The 14,284-nt window shown below is 45.8% G+C and overlaps 1 protein-coding gene and 2 long non-coding RNA genes across 3 annotated transcripts; all 3 read left to right on the forward strand.

The window, feature by feature from the left end:
- The first annotated feature begins 291 nt into the window (after window positions 1–291).
- Window positions 292–2,900, forward strand: LOC119287912 (geraniol 8-hydroxylase-like). The gene is made up of 2 exons (XM_037567531.1): window positions 292–1,279; window positions 1,980–2,900. The coding sequence occupies exons 1-2, from the start codon at window positions 356–358 to the stop codon at window positions 2,601–2,603; spliced, it is 1,548 nt and encodes a 515-aa protein (XP_037423428.1). The 5' UTR covers window positions 292–355; the 3' UTR covers window positions 2,604–2,900.
- Window positions 2,901–8,062: 5,162 nt separating this feature from the next.
- On the forward strand, window positions 8,063–10,761 carry LOC119287913. Its single transcript, XR_005141012.1, has 3 exons — window positions 8,063–8,467; window positions 10,077–10,181; window positions 10,276–10,761. It is a non-coding gene; the product is annotated as an uncharacterized LOC119287913 (long non-coding RNA).
- Window positions 10,762–12,983: 2,222 nt separating this feature from the next.
- LOC119287914 lies at window positions 12,984–14,024 on the forward strand. Its single transcript, XR_005141013.1, has 2 exons — window positions 12,984–13,260; window positions 13,847–14,024. It is a non-coding gene; the product is annotated as an uncharacterized LOC119287914 (long non-coding RNA).
- The last annotated feature ends 260 nt before the right edge of the window (window positions 14,025–14,284 follow it).

Consider the following 14,284-nt stretch of genomic DNA (forward strand, 5'->3'; position numbering starts at 1 on the left):
CAATGTCTAACTCTGCTCACCTCCATCAATGTCATCCTTCCGCGTCCGCCATCATCATCAAGAAGAAGTAGCACACAGGAGATTGCCGCCGCTTCGGTCACATGAAGGCCAACCGCTGAGTAGTAGGTTGTACCACGTATTACCTGAATCCACATAGCTCATCATCAATCCAGGGGATTTCCATTGGTTGCCAACACAAACCCAATAGGATTAGGACCCACCACCACTAGGATTACCTTCGCCACACCACAAACAAAACCAGTGGCCAGTATAGAGGGGCACCTAATCACCTAACCATACGCGTGCTTGTCACACTGTTCACTATATTTTCACACACTAACGGAGCTCTCTGAGAATGGCTTCTCTTCTTCCGTGGCTGCCATGGCTCGTCGTCCCCCTCCTCCTCTCCGTCTACCTACTCGACCTCCTCGCGCACGCACGCCGTCGCGGCCTTCCTCCAGGACCCCGCCCGCTGCCGCTCATCGGCAGCCTCCACCTCCTCGGCGACCAGCCTCACCGCTCCCTCGCTGGGCTCGCCAGGACCCACGGCCCGCTCATGTCGCTCCGCCTGGGCGCGGTCACCACGGTGGTCGTCTCCTCCCCGGACGCCGCCCGCGAGTTCCTCCAGAAGCACGACGCCGTCTTCGCCACCCGGGCCGTGCAGGACGCGGTCGGCGCGCACGCCAGGAGCTCCGTCGCCTGGCTGCCCCACGCGCCGCGCTGGCGCTCGCTCCGCCGGATCATGGCCACGGAGCTGTTCGCGCCGCACCGGCTCGACGCGCTCCAGCGCCTCCGGGCCGAGAAGGTGCGGGAGCTCGCGGCGCACGTGGCCCGGCTGGCGCGCGACGGCGCGGCCGTGGACGTCGGCCGCGTGGCGTTCACGACCAGCCTGAACCTCCTGTCGCGCACCGTGTTCTCGACGGACGTGACGAGCCTCGACGACCACGGGGGGTCCAAGGGGTTCCAGGTGCTGGTGGCGGAGATCATGGAGGCGGCCGGCAGCCCGAACGTGTCCGACTTCTTCCCCGCGCTCGCGGCGGCCGACCTGCAGGGCCTTCGCCGGCAGTTGGCCCGGCTGTTCGCGCGGCTGCACCTCGTGTTCGACAGGGAGGTGGACCAGAGGCTGAGGCGCCGCGCGCGCGACGCCGCCGGCGAGCCTAGGAAGGAGAACGACGACAACGACGGCGGCGACTTCCTGGACGTGCTGCTGGATGTCGCGGAGCGGGACGACGACCAGGCCGCGCTGCTGGATCGCGACACGCTGCGGTCGCTGTTCTCGGTAAGTAACACATCATAAAGAATTGATAGAGCCGTGTGCATAAGGTTCCTTTGGTCGCTGTCAAGCAAGTTGCACTAAACAAATTCCGCTTTACGAATCCGAAAGTGTGGTTCAAACTTATTTTTACGGCCGGCGCAAATCTTGTAGGAAGATTGTTATTTTTACCAGCATGCATGTAGTATATCCATATGGGAAACAATGGTCGTGGTTGAATATATGATACTTCCTCCGTTTCATAATGTAAAACGTTTTTGGCACATTATGAGACGGAGGAAGTAAAAAATATAGCTTATCAAAATATTTTTATTTTGCTCATTCACAATACAGATTAGGGTGCAGATTGCTAAATCTTGATAGACTGAAATTTAATGAAGTTTCAGTTGATGCCATATTCATTGGATCTTACGTGTAGACCCGTAGATATATTATTTTATTTTATTTTTGTTTCTTTTTTATATGTTGTGTCACTTGATTAAGACTTGATTAAGTCTCCGTCGACCGAGATCTAGTCACACCCTTGTTTTTACAAATATGTATATCCATATGGAAACTATGGCCGTGGTTGAATATACGATAAAAAATAGTATAGCTTCTCAAAATATTTATTTTGCCCATCCACGGTACATAATAACATCACTGCATCCGATAAATATTTATGACAATATTGATTGTTTCACAACGCATCTATATGTCTTATCAGGACCTGTTTGCTGCTGGCAGTGACACAACCTCCAGCACAATAGAGTGGGCAATGACGGAGCTTCTTCAAAACCCATCATCAATGGACAAAGCGCACGATGAACTTACAAGAGTCATCGGCTCAGGGAGAGACATCGAAGAACCTGACATCGACAGGTTGCCCTACCTCCAAGCTGTGATCAAAGAAACCTTCCGGCTGCACCCTCCCGCTCCATTGTTGCTACCGCGCCAAGCTCAGACGACCATAACAATCGCGGGTTACACAGTACCCAAAGGCGCACGTGTGCTGGTGAACGTGTGGGCGATGGGGCGGGACGAAGCTATATGGTCTGAGCCTGAGAAGTTCATGCCAGAGAGGTTTCTCGGGAGGGCAGTGGACTATAGAGGCGGAGACTTTGAGCTGATCCCATTTGGTGCAGGGCGCCGGATATGCCCAGGGATGCCGCTTGCGATCAGGATGGTGCATCTAGTTCTCGGGTCGTTGTTGCATCGATTCAAGTGGAGGCTCCCGACGGAGGTGGAGAGAAGTGGGATTGATATGTGTGAGAAGTTTGGGGTGACACTCACGAAGGCCGTGCCTCTCCGTGCTATTGCTACACCAAAGTTAGTGGATGACAACCGATGATGCATGATAACAATTGCTTTGGTTCTTCTTGTGCAAAATGTAGCACATGCCGTTGGATCGGATAACGAATGCGTGTATCTTTATGTTCCGTGGGCTCATGAGTCTTGTCGAGGATCCTGATGTGTCAGGGGTGTCTTGTTAGTCCATCGGTGCTTATAAGCCTTGTTTAGCTAAGTAGATTCGTATGTTTATTTGGATTTTAGCCCGGTTTCCCGTTAATTAACCGAGCAGTCTCTTGTACCATTTCTCTCTATTCAATGAATATGAGTAGCTAGACCTGCCGGTCCCGTCAGTTTAGGGTGTGTTATGACGGTCTTTTGTTGATTTTCCGTTAATTATCTATTCAAATTTTCTTCTTAAATAATAGAATGAGGCATGTCGAAATCCGGTTCAAAAGATAGCAGTACTATTGATGCCAGTGGTGGTGATTAAATCCGGATGGAATATTTGTTTCTTGCAGGACTTTGAATACCCATATGAGCACCTCCGAGAGACTGAGCCGGCATATCATTTTGAGATTTACGAAGTCACCGTAGGCGCCTCGTCGTCGACGGGAACCTCTCCTCCCACTGAAAGCGCATCGCCGGAAATCCTGAAATAAATACAGGAATAATGCGAGCACCAGGATTTGAACCCTGGTGGGTTGGGGATACCACTGTCCACCTAACCAACTCAAACACAGGTTGATTCGCCGTGCCAGCACAGTTTTGAGGTTAATTTTGCATTGCGTTTTGAAAAAGGGTTATTATGTGTTCTCTTTCTGACTCAGTAGGAAGGAAAAGAAATGCATTGTCACTTCTCATTACTGGGTCCGCCAGGAGGGCCAATCATCTCCTTTTGTGGGAGACAACAGTGTCTTTAATCAATCGTTCAGAGGCTGGCTGGTTCGACGTTGCGGCCGGCCCAGCAGGCCTGACCCCCTTAAATTTGTTCGCCCTAAGTTTTCTCAAAAAAAAGGGAAACTTTAGATTAAGTAAATAATACCACATGTTGCTAAAAAAGAGTAAATAATACCACATTGCCAGCTGAGTACGACGTACACCGGCATATATACGTAGCACCCGCCGTTGCACCTGCCGGGCGTCGTGGCGCACGCCTGTAACTCCAGCCTCGGAGGGCTAAAGGAGTTGGCGTGGGTGTTTGTTCAGTGGGCCTGAGTGGCATATTGAGGTTATTTCACTCCAACATATACGTATTTCAGAAGTATATAAAAATATAAAAAGAAAAGGCTCTTCAATGGTGGAACATGGCGACATCGCGCCGGTTCCATGGGCAGGCCGTCTTCTCCTCCTGGGCTGGGGGACGGCCTTGTGCTGCGGGGTCTACGCCTCCAGCCGTGGCCCAGTCGGATTGCTCACCGAACCTGCCCCCCATGCCAACTCTTTTTTTGTGGGGAACCAACTATTTTTTTTTTCAATTATTATTTTCCTTTACAGATCTTCGAATGTGATATATGTGAAAACTACTGTCACGCCTGCACATTTCTGCGGCGGATTTTTTTTCTGTGAGGTTTGATAAATGGGTCGTTATGTGTTCCCGTTATGCTGCAGTTTGGAAAAAATATACATGTTGCAGTTGGGAAAAAATATTATATGCTGCAGTTGTAATCCCGATCCAGGGTACTCACTTACACGCCTTCCATGCGGTGCTATCCGCCTTTGCGAATCATTGCTACACTATCACGCACCGATGTTTCCTGTTTTCCAACCATTTGTTCAACCAATATAGTCATGAGGATGCACATATCCACATTCAGATCTAATTATTCTGCATAGTCATGAGGATGCACATAGGCTTCGTTTCTTCATTTTATTTGAGTATATGTATATGAACCTGAATTAGTCATATATCATCTATTTGACTTGCATATCTCTACAATATCACACTGCCAATCCATTGATCATCTTTATGCTAATGAGTAATCTCTCTGTTTAAGCAGTGCACTACCTCAACACGGTGAAAGAAAAATTATTAGTTCAACATGTCGCCCTAATCTGCATATAGGTCCTATGGCGGTCATAATTTCATATGCGATAACGCAATGTAATTCCACCATCCATGGCTGCATCCGGCCACAAGGACGATGATCCGATGACGCTCGTGCAGGGTAGTACAACACAAATGAATTTGCCATCGCCGACAATTTCGGCATCCGCCATAGCCACGAACAAGTAGGTCGAGCCCTCGGGGTAGGACTCTGATTCGGCTTCCTCGTGGCATCTACCGTTCATTCAAACTGAGCAAGTGGAACTAATATCCCCCCATCATCCTCGCCATCGCAGCCGCATCGATGACAACTGTAGTAGGCACATGAAAGGTGCGGATGTCGTGGGCGGACATGGCGTAGGAGAACAACTCGTTGCCGCAGTCGACGATTACATGGAGGAAGAGGTGCGGCGGAGGGCAAAGCTGAGAAGGGAGCGCCAGTTTGGGTGATTTCTCCAGATTGATTAAATCGGCACTTACCAAATAGTTCATTCTTTTAATTATGGTGGTCGATAAAAACCGGGTGGACTGCGGTTTGGTGAGAGGAAATAGAAAGAAAATTGTGGGGTAGAGGGTAGAAAAAAAGATCGTTGCTACGACTGGCCAGAATCATTTGCCTTTGAAAACGGATCATTTAGTGTTCTTGTTTTGCGCTAGAAAGGGAAAGAAAATACGCCTCCATTGTTGTGTCACCTTTTTATTACTGGGCCAGGAGCACTAATGCTTGATAGGCTTTCTGGTTCGATGTTTCGGCCCGTGCAAGCCTGACCCTTAACCCTGCAAACCATATTAGTAGATTTTACTCAAAAGAAATGCAAACCTGATTAGATTAATTATAAACTAGTAAAATGCCCGTGCGTTGCCACGGGCAATAATACGTCTACAAATTTTAGATGTGTCCATCTAATTGAATGACAAAGTTTAGTTGAGGATTATCTAACTCAATGTTGAGATGAAGTAGCGTACATCTGTACTGAGTTGTATTTAAAAGAGCACACACATTTCTTTTCATTTAGCATATAACTATCCACTTCACATGAAATATTTGAAGTAAGCTTGCAAAAAATAGCATTGTTCATATTTAGATTAAAAGAATAAGAACTGTAATAACGTATTGATACAGAGTAAACAAAGCTATTTCACAATGTTGTAATAAAATTACACATATGCTTCTCCGACTAAAAAAAGTTTATCCCAATTCTCTTCACCAAATCACGCACGACTTATGGAATATTTTCTACGCATTCATTGTCCTTGTACGACAGCAAGTGTACCAACACCTGATTCTGTAGGTCATAATCGTCCTGCACGTGCATTATGCTGTCATGCAAGGCTTACATCTAAAAGGACACATGAATGGTGAATGTAGAGTACTCACCGGGACAACTGGTAATCCATGTTCATGATCATGCCACACGCGCATAAAGTTTAAAACTAAAAACCCAAACAGATTGCTGGATAGGAGTAAATGTTTTTAGCAATATGATAGATGAAAATGGAGTAGTGCGAGCAGCCTAGCTTTATTATTTCCTTCCCTTCCTCTGAACTCGGGATTTTCTTGCTGCATGTGACGCGCGGCCTTAACTGCCCTGCAGTCTCGGCGATTATCTTCCCTACATAGGGCAATCCCCGCGATTATCTTCCCTACATAAACGTGATTGCTTCCCTCTGATTTGTTTACCGATTGGCTAGCGCCATTATCGCATGCAAAAATATCGGGAGCAAGAAAATGGCCAGAGATGTCGCTCTGTTTTATTGCATCGTATACTTTTACTCTGAGTGGAAACATCCCATCCAGCGACAAATTTGGCGGGTCTATGGCGGATAAGACGGAATCACAAAGCAGTCCACTTTTTGAGTCTTTTGATATTCGTTTTGCAAGAAGGACAACAAATGTTGATACTCATGACTATGCGTGAGTGGCGCAGAAGCACGTTGGCTGGACCATAGCCCTCATTTTATTCTGCATAGTCTACAAGCTGATAATAAGATGAATGAAATTCGGAGAGGCCGTCTCTCTTTACAAAAATAAAAATAAAGCTGATTGTAAGAACATTATCTTTGTTTGAATGAAGTGCACATTTTTTTTACTAAAAAAAGTTAAAGCCAGATACACCCTACATTTATGAATTATCTAAAAACCTAATGCACATAATAACTTGTAATGTAAAGTATATTTACAAGTCGCATCTGGGCCTCAAATACGATGCACAAATGATTCATCATCATTTCAGCAAACTACCTTGGATAGTATATACATCAACTACATTGAAAGTATTATTTTGATTTTACATATCAGAAAAGAGTGAAGAGAATAAAATCTCGAATTAGTGAGATGTCAAGAAGCTTGCAGGTATAGTTGCAAGAAGTGTCTTCTTGTTCTAACCATGGCACGTCAGGTATAGTTGCTTAGAAACATGGAACAACGAAATTGCTATATTTGCAAGTAATAATATGCCTACTATTAAGCACCTTTTAACAACTGACGTATCTTGACTTGATTGTGTCTCTTGGGAATGAACCAATAGTCGAGCTTTTTTTTTGTTGATAGGCTTCACGATGCTTTTTAAGTAGCTCATCTTTTTTCTCTGCATCCATCCGCGCATATCGTTCCCTAGCACGTTGCCGCTTGCGCTCTTTCGCATCTATAGGTTCCCCTCCATTATTAATATCGATGACACCTAAAAAACAGAATAATAATTTAGTTATTTCTTGTGCATCAGATTGTACAAATTCACAGCATTAGATCATTAAATATTACTTTGGTTCATAGAGTTTGACATGTCTTCGAAGGGAGTACGATCACTCGATCACGTCGGAGACTTCATCTGCAAGGAAGATAGTATCAAAAAAAAGTTTCTGTTACGTGGCCACCGTGGTAAGATTGTAGAGTGCACGCTTATTCTACCTCATTCCAATTCATATTCGACTTATGCACTCCTGTTTATTATACCACGAATTAAAATCACTAATGATGATGATTTAAAATTTATTCATGCAAGTATGCTAGTTGTCCAATGTCTACAGTGAAATTCAGTTGACATTACCTCAAGAGCATAAATTATAATTTGTTGATGCAAATTAAAATGATACATATTTTATATCCATAAAATTAATAGCACGTGGTACCACAAGTATCTTGCATTCTCTTGAGTCACAACATTTCATCAGACTATTTTTTTAGGACCGTTTACCATACATTAGATATTGTCCACATGAGAAAATATAATATAAGAAATGAAGGCATCGTTGTACAAGAGAAAAACACAGCGTAGTATAACATTTGGCCCACCCACGAGGACTAATCTGGTCAACGGCCTATTACATCAAGTGCCACCATCCATCCATTCTAAATTGGCCCAACTTGGGCCTGCCAGCACCGCTGTGCCACTATGCACACCGTCCGATCCTCTGGACGGCACAGATCAACAACACGATCACAAAATCAGCACCGGTGGAAACCCTACCCAAAATATCCTCCAATTTTCGCCGTCATTCACGGAAAGGAAGGAGATAGCGGCTGCGTCGGCGCCGAATTCCTTGCCGGCGTAACCGCGCCGGCAATTCGCGATGCTCGACGGCGATGTCGCGTCCGGCGTCGATCTATCTCGCTGTGCTCGTTGAGGATGTGGTGCCGCCGTCCTTGAAGGCGGACGTCCTGGCCATGGTGGTGGGGGCTGCGTGGGCCGTTGCCATTGATGGCAGGCTGCGCGCGCTACGGTGACGGCGGGCCGGGAGACGGCGTCCGCGCGGAAGACGGAGGCTGAGCGGTCTCTGTGTGCTGGAGTTTGCTCCGGCGGCGTGGAGAGGAGCTGCAGCCGGCGCATCGCAAAGGGATGGAGGCCCCCTTCTCCCAGCCAGTCACCGATTATATGTGGGTACGTGTATTTCTGCAACCTCACGTATTAGTCTGAAGCATACTATTCTATTATGCTCGAAGCCCAAATAGTAAACATGATGCGCTTTGCATAGAGTCGATGCTCACAAACATGGGGCTAATTATACATGGTAAACATGAATAAACTATAGGTCTTACGGAACCAAATTAGATAGGAGTCTGCGTGTGTTTATCTTAGCGGCGTGGCACCCGGGTTGATAGTCGAGCTGGTTGAATTGGAGGCGTGGAAAGATCAGCAGGAAACCAATGCCACGAAGAGTGCGTGAGGTTCGTATGCCAAGCAGACTTATATGCAACCATGGATAGGAAAGTGATCCCGTATTAATTAATTAGAGTTAATGGGCATTATTACACAAGGAATTAGTGGGGAAACAAAAAAAATGGAAAGAACATAGATATAGCAGTTGATCCCGGACAGACTCACATCTGTCATTGATTTCTTTCATCCAGCTGGATTTATAATGATGACAGCACGTACTATAAAAATAGATCCTTGTGAAGTTGTTTTAGAGGCGACGAACACTAAGTGGCTGTGCGAACATAACGACATTTGAACATCATTATAGAGCATCGAAGTGAATTTTGCATCAGACTTGAACCCTCCTCATTCGTTGAACGTGAACATGGCTCATTCGTTGAACAATCAAGCTGGCCCGGTTGAGCATCGCCTAGTGCCGCACGGCAGGCTGTCAGCTCGTGGGACTGCTGGTTGTCTGGTTGGAAGACAAGCTGGCTCATGTATGTCGTTTTCAAGAACCCTACAAAATAGGTTTAATAAAACAACATACAATTCATATTTTTATATAAGATGGTCATGTTAAACATTCTTCGATTACACAAGCACTCACGTTGTGCTCTGTTGACCTCAAGCAGTGTGGCACCTAAAGTCCAGAGCCCCTGCTTTGCTAGTCCCCACCTCATCAAGTGGCGTGATACATGCTGCTCCCAGACACGTAGGTAGATAAACTCCCTCCTGATTGAGCAATAAAATGTTAGCCCACTGCCAATAAAATGTACTAAACATTAAGTAGAGTTCTTACCGAGTGTTCATTAGGACCACATGTCGGTATGGCGTGGTACGGTCGTCTGACATGTGTAACATTATTTTGCTGACATGCATCACTATGCCAATGACATCTGGGAAAAAATGATGTGAATTTGTTAAGAAAGTCTGGCTGAACTACATGTCAGCAAAATTCATAGTGAGATGATACAATGCACCTGCAAGCATCCTGTTTCTGAGGCTGTAGACATCTATAAAATCAATGAATCATGGCGGCAACGAAGGGATGTTAATGCTGGCCTGGCAAGAAGTATTTCAGTGCGCGAGTGGAGGACGATGTAAAAGTCACATGGCACCGGCAATGCAACTGGCAGATGCATAGCTGCTGGTTCAAAACCAACTTTTTTGAATAAGTGTACTGAGCCGGCACGTAGGTTGTCGCTGAAGCGATATGCGATCGGTTGAAATGGATCAAATGCAATTGCATCCATTTTGACCCCCTGGAAATCTATTGCATACATTAGCAGCATGTTGAATATATTATCAGCAGATCACTTGATAGCATATCTTCTGTGAATACTTACAGTTTGGTCGATGAGGATGGCGTGAAAGATGGCTGCTCCACTCCGGGTATGTTTGATGCGAGCATACAAAACCTTTGCCGTTGCGTCCCAACCTCGACTGTATATATGTAGGTTTTCTATTTCGCTGAACCTTACATGTCTGCAATTGGTTGACAAATAGCACAATTCTGTATATTTCCTAATGCAAATAACTAAAAGCAGGAATGGATAAAATGTTGCCTGGCGATCGGCGGTGGAGGGCCAATGGGAGCGGGAACGAAGTTCACAGGCGGTGGTAACATGACCCTCTTCGAGACAGGACGGCCCATCCTGGGTCCCATCGCCACGAGTGCTAAGACCCGATTTCTCTTCCAACACGACTCATGGTTTAGAATGCAAGGACGTATATTGACTGATCTGACTATTTTCATTTTCATTGGCGCCAAGTAAACCATGGTGATAGGAAAAAGGAAGTGATTGAAAGAAGGAAGGAGATTGATCAACGTTTGATTGAAAGAAGGAAGAAGATTTATCATCGTCATGAATGAATTGATTGCCATGCATGAATTGATTGCGTTTCGATTGATTGTTGATTGATTCCGCTTGGTTGCCTTATGTGAATTATTTCTTTACCAAAGATAGAGTCGATTGGAGGGAGAAAAGAAAATCGGCAGAGGGAGAAAATCGGTGGGGAGAAAACCGGTGTCGGGAGAAAAAAATCGCTGGAGGGGAGGGGGGATCGTACGAAGGGGTTGGACGAAGAGGGGGAACGTAAGAGGGGAAACGGAACCTTACGTTTCTTTTAGGTAGTCTCTACTCCTAATGTCTCAGTTGGTAGGTCGCGTTCTGGGTTTTATTTTCGTCCCACCATTTTTGTCCGGTTTTTTTCGTTGGTCTTTTTCGACGGTTTTCTCGTCCCTTCCCCGCACGTAGCAAAAAAATAGCCAGCGAGGCTCCCCTCGATCTATGTATTCTATCCTACCATCTCTCAAGGACTCCCCAGCCCCCAATACGATCCGCCGCCGAGATATGAGTCGATCCGCCGCCGCTGGCCAGGCTCTCCACGATGTGCGCGCCGGGGTGCCGCTCCCGCTCTCGAGCATAGCAGCAGCGGCGGAGCCCCGCCGCCGGCGAGCTCTCTCTGGCGGAGGAGGGCGGGGGCGAGCTCGCCGTCTCCCTCGCGCTCAACAATCTCTTCTCCCACGCCGTCGCCCGCTTCACGGCCTACTTCGGCCTCGTGCTCCTGCATCGACCGGCTCTTCGGCGCGGAGGACGTCCATCAGGCGGCGGGCGAGATCTCCGGCCGGGATGGGCTTCTGCCTCCACCATCACCGCCTCTTCGTTGTCGCCGCCGCCGACATGTGCGAGGGATGCCTGTCTTCTTCAAAGAACGAGATGAATGAAGGATGCAGAGGAGACAGGCTCCATGGCGTGTTCCTGCTGTAAAGCTCTCGACCTCTCGTACAGGTACACGTTTCTTCTTCACGCGAGTTTGAAAACACACATACTACCGCGAGCCCGAGATCCATCCACCCAGTTATGGATCCATCAGGTACAAGCCACTAGCCACCAGGTAATAGAGATTTCCCCTCTGATTTAGTTGGATTGGGGGAGGCTAGAGAGGCTTGCTTGTTGTTGTGTTTTCTGCGTGAGAGAGCAGAGAGAACTGAGAGATCACATGGATCCAGATGAGCTTTTGGTGTGGGGGTGGTGGTGGTGGTTGAGGTAGCAGGGAGAGGATGGTCACTAGATGGAAGAGTGCAGGGAATGTTGCTTGCTACTGCTACTGCATGTGCTATTGTGTTATTTTGTAATATTTCTGAACTGTTAGCGATATTGCCGCAGTGAGATGAGCTTATTTTGTAATATATGGTCTTTTCCAGTGCATTGCAAAACTAACTAATAGTTTGTGATCTGACACCCTGGTAACCTCATGATTGGGTGGTGCATGCAGGGCACACCTCCGAGCTAGCCGATGCTTAGTATACCAGTGTTCTGCTGCATCCGGTGCGACCTCAAAGAATACCTTCGTCTAGCTGGCCGTTGAGCACCTTAGGGACGACGAGGTGCAGTGCCTGGGGTGTAAGCAGTTCAACTACACGATGAAGTGAGTAAAGGGGTTAAGACGGTTGCGTTGTGCGTGCGCTGCTTGCTTGCTGGTGAGTGTCGCCTCTGTGACTAGGTGTTCTTTGTTGTCTATGCCCTCTATAGTTTAAGGTGTTTGTTCTTTTATGCAATGCTCGCTCGCCCAAAGTATGTACGATCTTTACCATAGTACATTAGCTAGCTATAGGAGATGACATCTTTGTGCTTTTCTTCTTCCTGAACACGCATATGGATGTTTGTGCATTGGAACGGCATGTCTTTCGGATCAACTGTTCCCTGCTCTGACTTCGCCTTTTAATTTGACTGAATATCTACTTACGCTCTCCAAGATTGTTCCTGTGAGTTTCTTTAAAACCTATTTGTGCACCCAGCTAGATCATACAGTTGTTAATGTATGGAGTTTTTTATTGGGTCTGTTTATCTCAGGGCTCTGACGCGCCGATTTCGTTTAGACAATTTTTAGAGCCAGTATTTACTCCAGGGAATATTCTTTATATTGTTCAATCTCGGTGTAGGTCTAATTTCTCGGAAACAGTTTCAGTCAATGCTTGGCCGAAACCTCTTAAACTCGTTAAGTAGCGTTCTTGGAGAGTTGAAATCTCATTTCATTGATGATGTATTGTGCTGCCTGTTGGTTAAGATGAAGCAAGGAGAAAACCATTGACGATGTATTGTGATGCATGTTTCAGTCAACTTGTTGGACAACTGTACACGTATGTGTTTTTTCAAGCCCACTGATTTCAGCCTCTCCGTCTCCTTCAAGCCGGTGAGTAATTAATTGGTTAACTGAACATACTATTTGAGAAGGGACAAGGGAAGAAACCTCAACCATTCCCCTTAGTTCATGTTGTCTCTACAATTTACAATTGTATATGTAGTGCTACCTGAATTAAATTCTGGCAACTAAGCTCATGCAGTGCTTAAGATTAAATGGGATATAATGGAAATGCAAATGAGAAGTTCAGGGATATTCCTGGGAGTGCCTATTATGTGGCTCCGGAGGTGCTGAAGCGGATATATGGAGCCGATAATTGCATATGGAGTGGAGTTATACTCTACATTCTGCTGTCTGGCATTCCTCCTTTTTGGGCAGCAGGGCAGGTGCGTTCTCTGGCTGGTTATGTCAATCAATTTTGGGGCTGTGATGGATGCAAAGACTGGAAGGTGAATATAGTTATCCTACAGGAACCCTTCCTTGGTTTTAATTACCTGAGAATGAGTAAGGTCTATTTGATGTTGTTCTCCAAGGTTCTATTCATTTCTCATTTGATCCCTGGCCATCAATTTCTAACGGGGACAAAGAATTACTCCCTCCGTTCCTAAATATAAGACCTTTTAAATATTTAAATATGGACCACATACGAAGCAAAATGAGTGAATCTACACAATAAAAATGTCTATATACATCCATATATAGTCCCTATTGAATTATCTAAAATAGCTTATATTTAGAAACGGAGGGAGTACAACAAACGGGAGAATCAGACATAACTCTGTTATGTGAGTAGAGAACGTGAGTGCATATGCTTATTGGGGTCGGTCAACATGGTTCAGTTGGCATAACAAGCTCCAACGGACACAACTTTTCATGAATTGAATTGGTTGAATGCCCTTAGTAAGTTCTCGATAGAATTACCTCTTCTTACAAGGATGAGAAACTTAAGTGTTTTTCATTTATTTTGTGCAGATCCTCCTGTGAAGCATAAATTTCATTGTATCCAAGGAGATATCAAATGCTGAAAACATGGGACTCAAAATGTATAGAGAGTCGGAGACACTGCTAAACTGTCATTTATGGGTGTCTACCAAATTCACTATCAACCACTGTTGTAGGACCGGCGACATGTTAAAATTTATTTTGGTTTTATTAGTCCAGGTAGAGATGCTATGCTCAGCTATTGATTTGACACTTGTGATATCCAATTACACTCCTGTGGCTTGTATGTTGCTCGAAGATGCTCACAAGTCTGGTTGGGAATGTTAACCTTACTCTTAGGGACCATTATTTGAAACAATACTCTGTCTACTACTCCCTCCCATGATATAGCTTAAAAAATGTTCTTATATTATGGGACGGCGGGAGTATATGCTAAGTTGTGTACTGATGTATAGATATCTGATTTTG

The sequence above is a fragment of the Triticum dicoccoides genome, chromosome 4A, assembly GCF_002162155.2.
Source record: "Triticum dicoccoides isolate Atlit2015 ecotype Zavitan chromosome 4A, WEW_v2.0, whole genome shotgun sequence".
Lineage (NCBI taxonomy): Eukaryota > Viridiplantae > Streptophyta > Magnoliopsida > Poales > Poaceae > Triticum > Triticum dicoccoides.